Raw genomic sequence first — 13,373 nt, forward strand, 5'->3', positions numbered from 1 at the left:
GATGGCGTCAGTCACCACGAATGGCGAATGAGAAAAGAGAAAAGATGAAAAGAGAAAAAAATCATGTTGCGGGTTCGGTCTTCGCGGGGCCCGAACGACCGAGTGGAGCTCGGCAGATACCGTGGCCTTCACGTCCGATTACTCATCGGCGCCGTTGGCTTATTACTTAGGTCTTACGTCCTAGGGTGTAGCCAGGTGGTAGGGACCAATTCTTTTATCTCCGTCTCGGTCGGCATATTCTTCGATCGGCCCCGATAACAGCTTAGCCCAAGCTTCCAGTGGCCTTGGGCTGCTTTCACCGCATTTTGAGGTAGAGCGCATACACCTACATAAAGGACGGCCCGACCAAGGAGTTCATCTACTGTATTTCATCTACGCCTCCAGGCTTGTTCTCTTCGTTCTCCCCAACTGCGTCCTAGAATTCATGTTCATTGCCTGGTTCAACCTCTTTTTACCCCCGTACAATTCAACCACCGCTCTAGATAAGGGTAGATAAGTCTCAGTCTCCTACTCAGAGGGATCTAAATGAACTTGGTCAGGCTGTATGGGGTCCAGGGTACCTTGGTCAGTCGGAGAGTGTTGTTCATGGTGGGGACTCGGCTCGGCTCACCTGCCCAGATGCCGTGCTCTGTTGGCTGTAGCAGATAGGCTGTGAAGATACATCAGAATGATTGACGTATGTATCAGAAATCCGAGGAGTTTATCGATGTAGAATTAATTGATCTATGATCTGAAATAAAGCTAAAACATAGTTCAAATGGGTGAAAAGTCGTGCCAACGTTTTGTAGGGCAGACGCGATCCCGTGCGACGCGTCTGGGCGGTCAACCTCCACTCCACCCTTTTCATACCGCGTCCCTCCCTCCTCACATCTCTCATGTGAGATTCTGTACATCATGCCGTCGCGCACTCGACCTCCTGCCGACGCGGATGAGGACACTGGGCTTCGCGGCCTGTCCTTTAACCAACCGTTGTCGTGGCGCGTGGGGCGCTCTGCCATCCCCATTGCCGATCTACTCGAACGCCTCCAAACCCTCGCCCAGGAATTGCGCAAGCTCGAACAAGAAGAAATTGACAAGGAGTCTCTGCGCAAGGTCTCTCAGGAACTAGCCAGCGCGCATTTGCTTGCCCACAAGGATAAGGGTGTGCGGGCATGGGCCACTTGCTGTATCGTTGATGTCTTGCGACTCTGCGCGCCGGACGCGCCTTTTACTCGGAACCAGCTCAAGGTGCGCATTGACAGATGGGGAGCTGGGATCAGAAATTCCCGCTTTTGGGGGATACGCGCTGACCACGGACTTGATAACAGGATATCTTCACATGTATTATCACTTCGATTATCCCCGCACTAGCCGATCCGTCCAATGCCTACAATGGCCAGCATATCTATGTCTTGGGCTCTCTCGCCGAAGTCAAGAGTGTGGTTCTCATGACAGACCTCGATCACCCCGACTCGCTCATCGTTCCCCTCTTCACCAACTGCTTTGACATCGTCTCGGGTTCCTCCAAAGCCTCTACCGGCGAGGAAGTCGCAAAGGGCGTCGAATTTGATATGACCCGCCTTTTGGTCACCGTTATTGACGAAACACCCGTACTGGCTCCGGAGGTAGTGGATACCATTGTGGCCCAGTTCTTGCGCGTCGACCCTCGGGTAGTGGACAATCCCAAGAAAGGCAAGGGTGCGGACGCCCCAATTGATGCTAAACAGGATACCCTGTTGCTGAAGGACTACCCGCCTGCCTACAATATGGCCAAGGCCATTTGCCAGGCCTGCCCGGAACGGATGACCAGCCATATCAGCCAGTACTTCAACAATGTGATTATCGATGCCTCGGCCCAGTCCGGTCAGGCAAATGGCAAGCACGGCGCCCGGAAGTCAGGCCTGGACGATTCTGATGAGGAGGGGGAAGATATCAAGGAATTGAGCAAGGCGCATCGTCTTATACGAGAACTTTGGCGCGCCTGTCCCGAAGTCCTGCAGAATGTCATTCCTCAAATTGAAGCTGAATTGTCTGCAGAGTCCGTGGCACTGCGCTTACTCGCTACTCAAACCATTGGTGATCTTGCTGCAGGTATCGGTGTCGCCGGGCCCCCTCCCGCACCTCCCATGGACCCAGTGGTATACCCGCCAGTGACCCTCGAAGAATACCCGCAGACCATTCCTCAACCTAATGTTCTTCTCACACCCTTATCCCCTAAGCCCTTCTCTCAAGTTCACGTTTCAGCCTATGATGCATTCTTGAGTCGCCGTCTGGACAAGACCCCTTCGGTACGTGCTGCGTGGGTCACAGTCGTGGGAAGGATCCTCCTGACTTCTGCTGGAGGCTCTGGCCTGAGTGAGACCGAGGAGCAGGGTCTTGTTCAAAGTCTCGCAACTATGCTCCAAGATGCCGACGACAAAGTTCGTGTTGCTGCAGTGGATGCTGTTGGACAGTTTGGCTATTCCCACATTGTTAACAAGGTGGGCGTGAATGGCGGCTGCTCATCATCCGGCTCAGTGCTTGCAGCGCTCTCGGAGCGACCGAAGGATCGCAGGCAACAAGTACGCGAACATTCGACTAAAGTCCTAGCTCGCATCTGGGCGGTGGCGGCTGGTGATATCGAGCAGAACACTGAACCCGTTGCTTCTTTACTGAACGACATACCATCAAAGATCTTCGATGCTTTCTATACTAACGACCAGGAGATTCATCTCCTCATCGATCGGGTGATCCATGAGACGCTTCTCCCACTCAATTACCCTCCCATCAAGTCAAAGCTGTCTCGTGGTGCCTCGAATCAATCTCAAAAGCAGAAAGATAGCCAACCTTCTGACGAAGAAACTGATGTGGACAAAATTCGTGTGCGTCGCATTCTCACGTTGCTCCGAGGCTTGGACGAAAAGGCCCGGAAAGTATTTTTTGTCATGCTGGCTCGTCAGTTGCAACTGAGATCGGCGGTGACAATGTACTTGGATGCCTGTGAAAAATACAATGTAAGCATCTCGAGCTTCTCGCGGGAATTCTAGCGGTATACTAACGTTCTCATAGGGTGGCGTGATTGATAAGGACGAAGCTAATATTAAGCAACAACTATCGGTCATCATTGACTCGTTGTCCAAGCTTTTTCCCGACCCCTCACGATCATCTGCCGACCTCTGGAAGTTCGCCAAGGTCCATGACCGTCGCAGTTATCAACTGACCCGCTTCGCCATGGCCGCTGCCAGCGATTATCGTACAGTGGTCAAGGCTATTAGAGAGCTCCAGCGACGTGCACAGAGTGCCAACAATGCCCCTCTGCTTGAAACTTTGACGCCTTTGCTCTACCGATCAGGGTCAATCATTTACAACCGGAGTCATATTCCTGCTATCATGAATCTCTCGCGAACCGATGAGAATGGCTTGGCTAATGCCGCCCAAGAGATGCTGAAGGAGATCTCTAATCAGAATCCCGAAGTTCTTGAGGCTCAGGTGCAAGAAATGTGCAAAGATCTCGAGGCGCAGGCTCCCAAGGCAAAGTCTACTGGCGACGACAGCAATGAAGACATTCTCAAAGCTTGTGCTGGCTTCGCTAAGAAGCTTCCAGAAAAGCTTCCCAAGGAACGGAAGTTCTTCCAAGCGCTTACAGACTATGCTCTTTACAGCAATTCTCCGCGATCTGCGAAGCATGCCGTCTCGATTCTTATGGCCACAGCTGACAAAAAAGAGATGTACGCGAAGGACTTGGTCCAGAAATGTGTCAAGAAATGGACGTACGGCTCCGACCACTTCCTTACTCGTCTTGCCGCGTTGTCGCAACTGAACCTGCTCGCCCCGAGGGAAGCCGACGAAGAGAGCGATGCTATCATTTCCATTGCTATCAACAATATTCTTCTTACCAACCGTTCTCCTGAGACTGATTCAGGCTATCTTTGGTCTGACACAACTGACGAGGAAACACAAGCTAAGGAGTGGGCCCTCAAGATCATTGTCAACCGTCTCCGAGCAAAGGACGGAGCCGATGATGAGGATGACTTCCGTGCGCATGCTAAGCCTGTCTATGATACCCTGAACAAGCTTGTGGTTGGCGAGGGCGAATTGTCTAAGAAGAAAGATACCCCGGCGACCCAGAAATCCCGGCTGCGGCTTCTTGCTGCCAAGTCTCTCGTCAAGCTATGTGCTTCCAGCATTCTCTGTGACTCACTGTTGACCCCAGCGGACTTTAATTCGGTTGCCCTGGTCGCTCAAGACCCTCTTCTGGAAGTGCGCGGCGGGTTTGTCAACCATCTCAAGAAGAAATTGGTTCAAAAGTCACACCTCGGCTATCGCTGGTACGTTGTTCCTTGCCTGCTAGGTTTCGAGCCGAGCAGAGGCTTCAAGGAGAGCACACTCACCTGGTTGCGATCCCGTGCCGCGTATTTCTCTCAAAGGGCCAAGGAAAGTGGGAAGCGCACAGAACAGAATATGGTGATGGAGATGATCTTCTCCCGTCTTTTGTCTCTGCTGGCTTACCACCCTGACTATCCCTCTGATGACCTGGATGAGTCGACCAAACTCGGGGATCTCAGCGACTTCTCACAGTATATTCTCTTCTACCTCTCCGCCGTGGCGAACGAACACAATATGTCCTTGATCTTCCACATTGCCCAGCGTGTCAAACAATTCCGCGATGGCATTACCAAATCCGATGAAATTTCTACCCGTCTCCATACCCTTTCCGATCTGGCCCAGGCGGTCATCCGTCGATTTGCCGACATCTACTCCCAACAGCACAAGTTTGGCGGCGCCGCCGGCGGAACCAACATTTTGCAGACCTACCCTGGAAAGATGGGTGTTCCCAGCACCCTGTTCGCCAGCATGCCTAGCCACCGCGAGGCCCAAAATGTTGCCGATAAGAACTTCCTCCCTGACGAGATGGACGATTTGTTGGATCGTGTTGTGCGTGCTTCAATGAAATCAAAGGGCTCCTCTGGCGGGAACACTTCTGCCAAGAAGCGCAAGCAAGAATCCCTGGGTACCAACGGCCTCTCGGCACCCACCAAAAAGGCACGGAAAGAAAAACCTACCCGTCCGGCCCGCAAGTCCACTTCATCAGTGGGTGTCTCGAGCAAGGCTTCGAGACGCAAACGGAAGGATGGAGATGACTGGTCATCCGACGGTGGTGCTGGTGATGATATTCCTGCATCTGCTCGCCGACGCAGCAGCCGAGGTACTGTTAAGCACGATGTCAGCTACGCAGACAAGGACAGCGACGAAGAAGATGAAGAAATGCAGAAGTGGGAAGAAGCCAAGGCTGAAGATGCCGATGGCGCCGAAATGGAAGACGAGGATGAAGAAATGGAAGACGAAGATCTGGCCGAGCAACAAGAAGATAACACCGAAGCCAACGAGACCAGCGAGAAAGAAAACTCACCCCCACCTCCACTACCCAAGCGAGGCGGCAAAGCCTCCAAGGCAAAGGAAACGGCCAAGAAACCGGCGACAACCACATTGCCCACGCGTCGGTCATCTCGGCGAGGCTAATTGCCAAGTCGTATGAATGGGAACTCCCCTCCCCGCTTTCGCATGTTTTTGTTCTATGATCTCATTTTTAAGTATCGTCGTGTGAAGCCGCACATTCTTTTTCATACCTATTACGCGTGTTACCTGCAGTTGATAACGTCTGAGATGTATACCCACTCTGCTTTGATGTTTTCAGCCTGTTTAGTTGTATTGATTGTTTCTTTCATGATTGCGTCTGTCAGTCAAATGTTATCATCATATGCACGTATACCATCATTCCACAGCCGTAGTGTCATAACAGGATAAAGGCCTTCGAGCTTAAAGGTACTGGTGCAACCCATAAATTCGTGTTCCCATCTGAAAGAAAATCTAACTAGCAAGCGCCTTGTTTGATTATCCAGCTGAGTAACGTGTAGCCTAATCTTTCCCTTCCGAGTTGATAACCACCCTTTGTGCTTCGAGGCTGCTACTATCTGACTGTCCCTGCACCTCGTGCGTCTCAGATTCATTCCAATGGCCGAAAACCGCGAGAATGGTGAATGGGATTGTAAACCCCCACAGTGCGAAGCCCAATATCATCTGGTTCAAGTTAGGCCAGTGAGTTGCGCCCACGGCATATGCGATGGTGCTACCAATGGACTCCCACGATCTCAGAATGCCAGTCGTTCTCGCGATATCACCGTCTCCCTGTGCTCCTCTTATTTCAGCCATTAACCAATAGACATAAGTTTGCAACACCTCATAGAAGAACTTGAAGAAAATATAGACAGTGAAAGCCGAGTTGAAGAAGGGTCCATCTCCGAGGTCGAAGGCGGGTGTTTCAGCCATGCGGGAAAGTTTCACCTGTGTGACGGCATTCCAGATCCAGGCTGCGGTGACGAAAACGAGGACAAAAACGTATACAGCCTTTGATCTAGCTTCTCTAGACACATATTTCAGATCTAGAATTATGCCCGTTGATATATTGGCTGTGGCGCCCACCACAGCTGTCAGGAAAGATGCAAGCGCTCTAGAGCGGACGGTGAAATACGCTAATTTGTCTGTCAGTGATACCGCCGCCTTTAAAGAAGGAAATGAAACGTCATACATGTCAAATAGTTTCCTTGGTAAGTGACACCAAATTGCCCAGCAAGAAAGACCGGGATGAGTAATAGCATGTACTTATTCCGGAGTTGCCTCCAAATACCGCGAAACTCGATACCAAGCGTCGTGTTCTTCATGTAAGGAATCTTGGTGCCATTACTTCTGATAACATCCTGTGGTTGTGACAACAGCAATGCAAATGGAGCTCCAAGGCATGAGATAGCAACAAGCCCTAGGTATGTTGTATAGGTGACCTTGCCGACATGTGCAGTATTGATATTGAGAGCGAGGGATATGGAACCGCCAACTAACGGTCCCAACTGCCGGATACCCATCCAGATTCCAACGTATCTACCATAATGGTCAGTTGAATTATTTGAGGAGTGCTAGATGATTTCCACTTACCGTCCTCTTTTCTCCTCCTCCGGATATCCAACCGCAATGGCAGCCTCACTGGCCCATAGCAGAGATGCCCCGACTCCACAGAGACCAGCCGCGAGCAAAAGAAACCACTCGTTGCCAAAACGGTTGTTACAGTATAGACCGGCCGCATAGGGAGTGTAAAACGCAGCTCCGACGAACAAGGTCCATTTCGCAGTGATTTTGTTGGTGACCCCGCCGGCTAGAAAACAGCCCACTGACATCAGTCCATACGTCAGTGCATTCGCGGCATTGTTCAGGAAAGGCTACAAGACGTGTTAGCGATCACTTGTGTAGAGAATAAACACTCGGAAGTGACTTGCGCTAGCATTGCCTCCCGCTCCTAGATTATTAAGAGCAGTCCAGATGCCGGGTTCGCAGAAGGCGACCAGTCCCACTATAATGATCTGCAGCAGACATGATCGGTAAGCTTTTTTCACACGATCAAAAACCATAGTGGAAGTAGGAGATTCCTGCCGAAATTATAGGATCAGGGAGAGGCCTTACTAGTGCTGCGTGAAAATGAGTCTCAGGGTCGTCGCCTTATATTCTCGAAATAGAGAATGAGATAGCACGCCAGGGCCCATAATAGTCGCGATATTTGAATTATGCCCCGATGTGTTCCAAGCTTGTCTTCGGACCCCCACATGGGCTTGGTGCATACAAAAGATTCAACTAGATAATATCTACCCGAAAACAGCATGTAAACACAAGATGAGCCAGCTCGGTGTGAGCTATCTCCCACGATAAACACCCTGTCTATCACTTACTGTAAGCGTGGGGGCTTGTCCTATGAAAATTCGACTTTAAAATCACATAATGCTCCACAAATATGGTGAATCGCTCAAAGAACCTTGGCATGTACGTGCGGCCAACATGTGTACTCGATGACGGGTCTCTGGTCTCTGAGCTTCACGCTAACGAGAGCCACTTTTCCCGATATGTTTAAATCTACGAGCACATAATGTTTCCCAAATATGGCAAATTCCCAACTTCAAATTGGCTTTTGTATTTGGCCTCCTTCGGCCAGAACACCGATTTATAAATAAAGAAAGAAAATAAATTTGATGCCTGTTATAGCTCGAAATTGTAGGAAATCAAGTTTCATTCAATAAAACAATTAAAGCAGAAAGTAAGCTAAGAGTGTGCTCGCATATTGCCCTTAAACGAACGCAGTAAGAGAGAGGGAACTAATCAAGAACAGACAACATTAGGTCTTTTTCCACTGCTGAACATAATTTAGTTTATGTTCTTAAAAAATTGATCTTCAATATAGACAATCCTAGAAACACGCTAGTGTCCTTCTAATTGCATTCCTTGTCACAGATAAATCGAGGTTGTTTCGGTTTTACACATGAGCCTGGGTTGCGAGTTCCCCGACACCTGTATTCCAGCCTGAGACGATGGCTCGTTGATTGATTTAGGTTTGTTCATTTTACTGTGCTATTTCACAATCCCCATCCACGTGTATACCACCCATTTGTCTCTTCTCTCGGCATTGCTGGGGGCTGGTTTTTTAAGTCTGACAAATAGGCTTGGCAGTGACATTCCAGTATCATTGCCCAATCAGTGGCAAGTATGAACCGCCGTCCCCACATCAATGCCGTTACAGACATGACTCTGCAAGTAGGCTTCCGTTAACACAAGCGGTATATATATATAGACTTGAACTCTCTAGATTGTAATTCTGAAAAAAACTACTTTGTGCAGTTTACTTGGCCAACATACCAGCTGACTTCTCCTCTTCCGCTGTGCTGATACAGAATTCCCAACGAAATGAATTCGGGAGATACTTATCGTTCTGTGCAAGGCCGCTACGCAGAAGTTGCGAGTTACACCAACGACGCTCGGAAACACGGAGGCTATGAACGCAAAGTCGCAAGCGCGTTCGGGTATGATGTAGAAGATTTGTGTTCTATTCCAGAAAACGCGAATTTAGGTGTCAGCTGCGGGAATCCATTAGCAACAGCAAACATAGGAGTGGTTGGTACTTTCACCCGTCGTTCCTTAGTGACGACTTTTAACCTTCATCTATAGGGCGAGGTTGTGATAGATTTGGGCAGTGGCGGAGGTATCGACGTTTTGCTAGCGGCAAAGAAGGTTGGGGTGGAAGGGAAGGCCATTGGTATTGATATGACCAAGGTATGCCGATCACTCTCTGCCAACTTTACTTGAATTCTTGCTAAATTTTAGTGGGACATGTTGGAATTAGCACGTCGGAACGCAAGGGATGCCGGTGTCCCCAATGCATCGTTTATCGAAGCGTTCATTACTTCTATACCGTTACCATCGTCCACGGCTGATTGCATTATCAGTAACTGTGTGATAAATCTAGTGCCGGAAGTCGAGAAGCCTCGTGTCTTCCAGGAAATTTTCCGTCTACTGAAGCCGGGGGGTAGGGTTGCAATCAGCGACATCCTAGCAAAACAAGAGCTTCCGATGGAGATCAAGAAGGACCTCTCCTTATATGTCGGCTGTATAGCTGGTGCTAGCCAGGTTAGCGATTATGAAAGATATCTGCAAGAGGCAGGGTTCCAAGGTATTGATACTTTATCTCCTTGTGGCTTCCTAATTTAATACTAACATCTAGCTTATAGATGCAACAATTCTGGACACTCATGCCGATCTCAACCTTTACAAGGAAATATGGACGAGGAAAGAAGCCAATGAGCCGGGCCCAACCGGCTCATGCTGTGATTCGATGAACAACACTACAAGTGGTGAGATAAACCAATTACCGGACGTGGACTTTAACTTCTGGACTGGTACGTTCATCTACAAAGACATCTAGTATCGAAGCACAGCTAATCAAACCCTGCATTGGTTTCTTCTTCAAGGTTCTTTCAAAATCTTTGCCGTTAAGCCCGACAATCATCATTGAAAATACCGTGAATTGATTCCAGAGCGCAAAAGTCTTCTGGTTTGACGAGGACAGAAATATATTCTATGTAGCTGGTGCAGCGTCGGCTATTAGGTAGCTTTGGGTTGAGCGAAAATGAGAGTAGTCTTTGTGCTTTACGGGTTAGTTATCTCTTTGTCTTGCCTCGAATACAATCTGAACTTTGCTTGTGCTATCATCGCGGACGAGAGAGAATGGTACGGCCTTACTACTTAAGCCAATCATGTTATGAGGAATTGGTAAAACTTCCATTTGTTTAATGTGATACACTAAAATGGTTCCTGGTCTCAAATTACGTGCATCAAGATGATATCTGGGCAAGAACAGCAAACAGAACCCCAATATCAACCCTACAGCCTTCTGACGGTGTACGGCCAAGTCTGAATCCGCAACGAAGCTTCATGTCGATCTCCAAGTCATCATATTGCCTCTTGTTGAATTGCAGGATCAGTCTGTAAGCTACAGAACACAGCATGGATCTATCTTCTCTTGCCGTTTCATCTTTCAATATAGGCCAGAGTGCCAAAGAAGATGTTGTTATAGAAGTAGGGTAGATCATTGTCTCGAACCCTTCAGTATCTAGAGGTGCGTAAAGCGGGGACACGGTCGAAAAATAAGTTGGCGCGTTGACTGTCGCGTCGTGGATGGGTGCAGTAGAGCCAACAATGACTTGGCCACGTGCAATGCCTTGGTTCACCTCAGTACCGGTTGTCTGGCCAAGCAGAGAATGATCGGCAGAATTGGGGAACGGGTGTGGTGCTTCACTGCCAACAGACTACAGGCAAGCTCAGTATTATATTTAGGCGAAGAGTTTAGACATAGAGCGGGGGCCCGATTCGAAATATCTGCTTACCTCCCCTTGAAAATTTCCAGACTCAACATTGATGAGCCAAGGATCTTGCATTCGGGCCAGAACAACTTCCCAATTTGCATAAGGACGTGTCAACCTGTCTGTGCGACTTTTGTCTCGCCAATTGTCGCTAATTTTTGATGATTCAGGTAATCTTTTTGGCACTTCGTTCTCGTGTATAAGCCCTTGTGCTTTATTTTGGAACCCTGTGCTGCTTTGGGCCCTCTCTTTTTCGTATTTTTCCACTTTCTGCTCGAGTTCTGCAATGTACTCTCTCCTACGCTCTCGGCAATTTCGTTGGTTATTGCGGATACGAGCCAGGTCTTCGGTCTATAGAAGATAATTCCGGTGAGATAAACAAGATGTGGAAGATAGCACTGGCAACGACGGACCTTTGTCTTCTTAGATCGAGTCATCGGGGCCTGCTTCCCTGGCGGAATTTATCAAGCTAATAGCTAATATCGTCAGAGTCACAGCTTTTTTCATCCCATTGCACTCACAAGCGTTGCGAGTAAATGTAAGATCTTTGAGTGGCCAAAAGATACGTGATATTCAGGGGCTAGACTAACGAGCGGAAAGAGGAAGCGATATATGTATGAGGCATGAGGGGTAACGGCGCAGAGAAGCAAACTAAGTCAGGGTCACCTGACGTCAATTCTGGAGGTTCTCTTCTATGGTTTCCCAGTGGCAACTGAAAACACCACTGGCTGGCCTTGTGATGGGGTAGAACTTGTTGGTTGTCTTGGGGATTCTAAAATTCCAGCGATTGATGTTTCGGACATGATGGAGTATCAGCAGGGACGGGGATGAATCATTCTTTCTAGAAACTTTTCTTCCTTTTTTGTAGCCTCTTAAATCGCCTCTACGCTAGAATTTTCGAGTAAGTCTAATTTTTGATCGAGGTACTTAACGTAGTCTAAAGGGGGAAGCCGAAGCGCAGGTTAAATGGACTAAACCTTCGGAATTCAGCGTCAATATTAGTTAGTCAACTTTATTATTAATCAAAGAGCTTAAGTAACTAACGTAACTAACAATATATTCCGGGGATAAATGTACAGTCGGATCATAGAGGTAAATCCGAGCCGACTTATTCTCTACCTTAACCTGACGGCTTATGGTATGTTAAATTTCTCTTTGATCCTATACCGCCTTTTCTAGCATCACATGATGTTATAAAAGGTAAGCGATGATAGGAACGGGGTGGCGAAGTGGATCTTAGATTACCTCTTTGGTCCGGTTGTATAGCGTCAAATCTTTTTCCGGGCCTTCGGAAGACCCACTTGCCCAGTCGCTATATCCTGCCCAATCATGACGGGTTGGTGACATACACCGAGGTTCGTCCATGCACGCTATCGGTATTAAGAAATAGTTTTCTTTCCTGGATTCTGATTTGTTCTTGTTTACTATTTCTATCGAACACTCTATGCTTTATCATTCCCTACAAAGATTGCCTTCGACATTTAGGTCGGTAATCTCTTGGGGACCCTTTCTGTCACGGCCCATCTATTCAAAAAGGATGTGCTCCTCTGTCCCTCAGCAAGTGATTGCAGATATCCGTGGAAAAGATGCCTTTCATCGATCTTTGGCGTTGTCTCTCAATGAAGATGACTCCGATATCCGCCAAACATACCGACCGTTCATTCTTAGCGACAATGCTGCTGAGGATTGGGTCAACAACCTAGAGCTCACCACGGCTCTAGACATGGCTGAGCATAACTTGCGGGATACAAATGAGAGGCTGAAAGTTCTGGTACTTTATGGCAGCCTTCGGAGAAGGTCATATTCGCGGCTTGTGGCACTTGAAGCCTCCCGCATTCTGTTCCGACTCGGCTGTGACGTACGCGTCTTTAACCCTGAAGGTCTTCCTGTCAAGAACGACAACGATACAGACCATCCGAAAGTACGGGAACTCCGAGAGCTTAGCTGTTGGAGTGATGGTCATATTTGGGTCTCGCCTGAACAACACGGCAATCTGGTGAGTTGCCGGTCTATCACAATAGATTTTTACACTTCGCGTAATAGCTAATCACTCGGCCTTCCGCAATCTTAGACTGCTGTTTTCAAAAACCAGATTGACTGGATTCCTTTGACTACAGGAAGTGTTCGTCCCACTCAAGGCCGAACGCTAGCCATTGCCCAGGTTTGCGGTGGATCTCAATCTTTCAATGCCGTAAACTCTCTGCGCATCCTTGGGCGATGGATGCGCATGTTCACTATCCCGAATCAATCCTCGATTCCCAGAGCATATACACAATTCCCGGATGAAGGTCAACCAGAAGACCAACGCCTTATGCCTAGTGGCAACCGAGACCGCCTGGTGGATTGCATGGAGGAATTTGTCAAATATACAATTCTGATGCGGCCTCATATCGGGCTTTTTGGTGATCGCTATAGCGAACGGGAAGATCAGAGGTCAAAAGAGGCCAAGATGAAGACCTCTACATGAAGCCAGATATATATACGCACATTGTTTCGTAAAACGGCGAGTGGGTAAAACGGCGAGTGGGTAAAACGGCGAGTGAGGAATAATACTGTCTACATAAAGGTTTCCTATCCTTCGGGAGTCGACTGATTACAGTAGATAGTATAAGCTTCCGGACGAATGGAAAGAGTAGAGTACAGGCTAGTAATGGTCGGAGAATCGAAAATGAAGCACGTATTTGT

The 13,373-nt window shown here is 48.5% G+C and overlaps 4 protein-coding genes across 4 annotated transcripts; 3 read left to right on the plus strand and 1 right to left on the minus strand.

Annotated features, from left to right (window-relative positions):
- Positions 1–894: 894 nt before the first annotated feature.
- Positions 895–5,478, plus strand: N7443_000371 (sister chromatid cohesion factor PDS5; the record flags this gene model as incomplete). The annotated part of the gene is made up of 3 exons (XM_056880427.1): positions 895–1,227; positions 1,308–2,972; positions 3,028–5,478. The coding sequence occupies 3 exons, from the start codon at positions 895–897 to the stop codon at positions 5,476–5,478; spliced, it is 4,449 nt and encodes a 1,482-aa protein (XP_056745665.1).
- Positions 5,479–5,874: 396 nt separating this feature from the next.
- Positions 5,875–7,415, minus strand: N7443_000372 (uncharacterized protein; the record flags this gene model as incomplete). Its single annotated transcript, XM_056880428.1, has 4 exons — positions 5,875–6,488; positions 6,545–6,891; positions 6,946–7,226; positions 7,269–7,415. 4 exons carry the CDS (start codon positions 7,413–7,415, stop codon positions 5,875–5,877), a joined length of 1,389 nt encoding a protein of 462 aa, XP_056745666.1.
- A 1,321-nt stretch (positions 7,416–8,736) lies between these two features.
- Positions 8,737–9,751, plus strand: N7443_000373 (ATPase AAA-type core; the record flags this gene model as incomplete). The annotated part of the gene is made up of 4 exons (XM_056880429.1): positions 8,737–8,943; positions 8,998–9,102; positions 9,154–9,499; positions 9,558–9,751. The coding sequence occupies 4 exons, from the start codon at positions 8,737–8,739 to the stop codon at positions 9,749–9,751; spliced, it is 852 nt and encodes a 283-aa protein (XP_056745667.1).
- Positions 9,752–12,225: 2,474 nt separating this feature from the next.
- On the plus strand, positions 12,226–13,155 carry N7443_000374 (uncharacterized protein; the record flags this gene model as incomplete). The annotated part of the gene is made up of 2 exons (XM_056880430.1): positions 12,226–12,684; positions 12,760–13,155. The coding sequence occupies 2 exons, from the start codon at positions 12,226–12,228 to the stop codon at positions 13,153–13,155; spliced, it is 855 nt and encodes a 284-aa protein (XP_056745668.1).
- Between the last annotated feature and the right edge of the window lie 218 nt (positions 13,156–13,373).

The sequence above is a fragment of the Penicillium atrosanguineum genome, assembly GCF_028827265.1.
Source record: "Penicillium atrosanguineum strain IBT 20685 chromosome Unknown utg000001l_segment0_segment0, whole genome shotgun sequence".
NCBI lineage: Eukaryota > Fungi > Ascomycota > Eurotiomycetes > Eurotiales > Aspergillaceae > Penicillium > Penicillium atrosanguineum.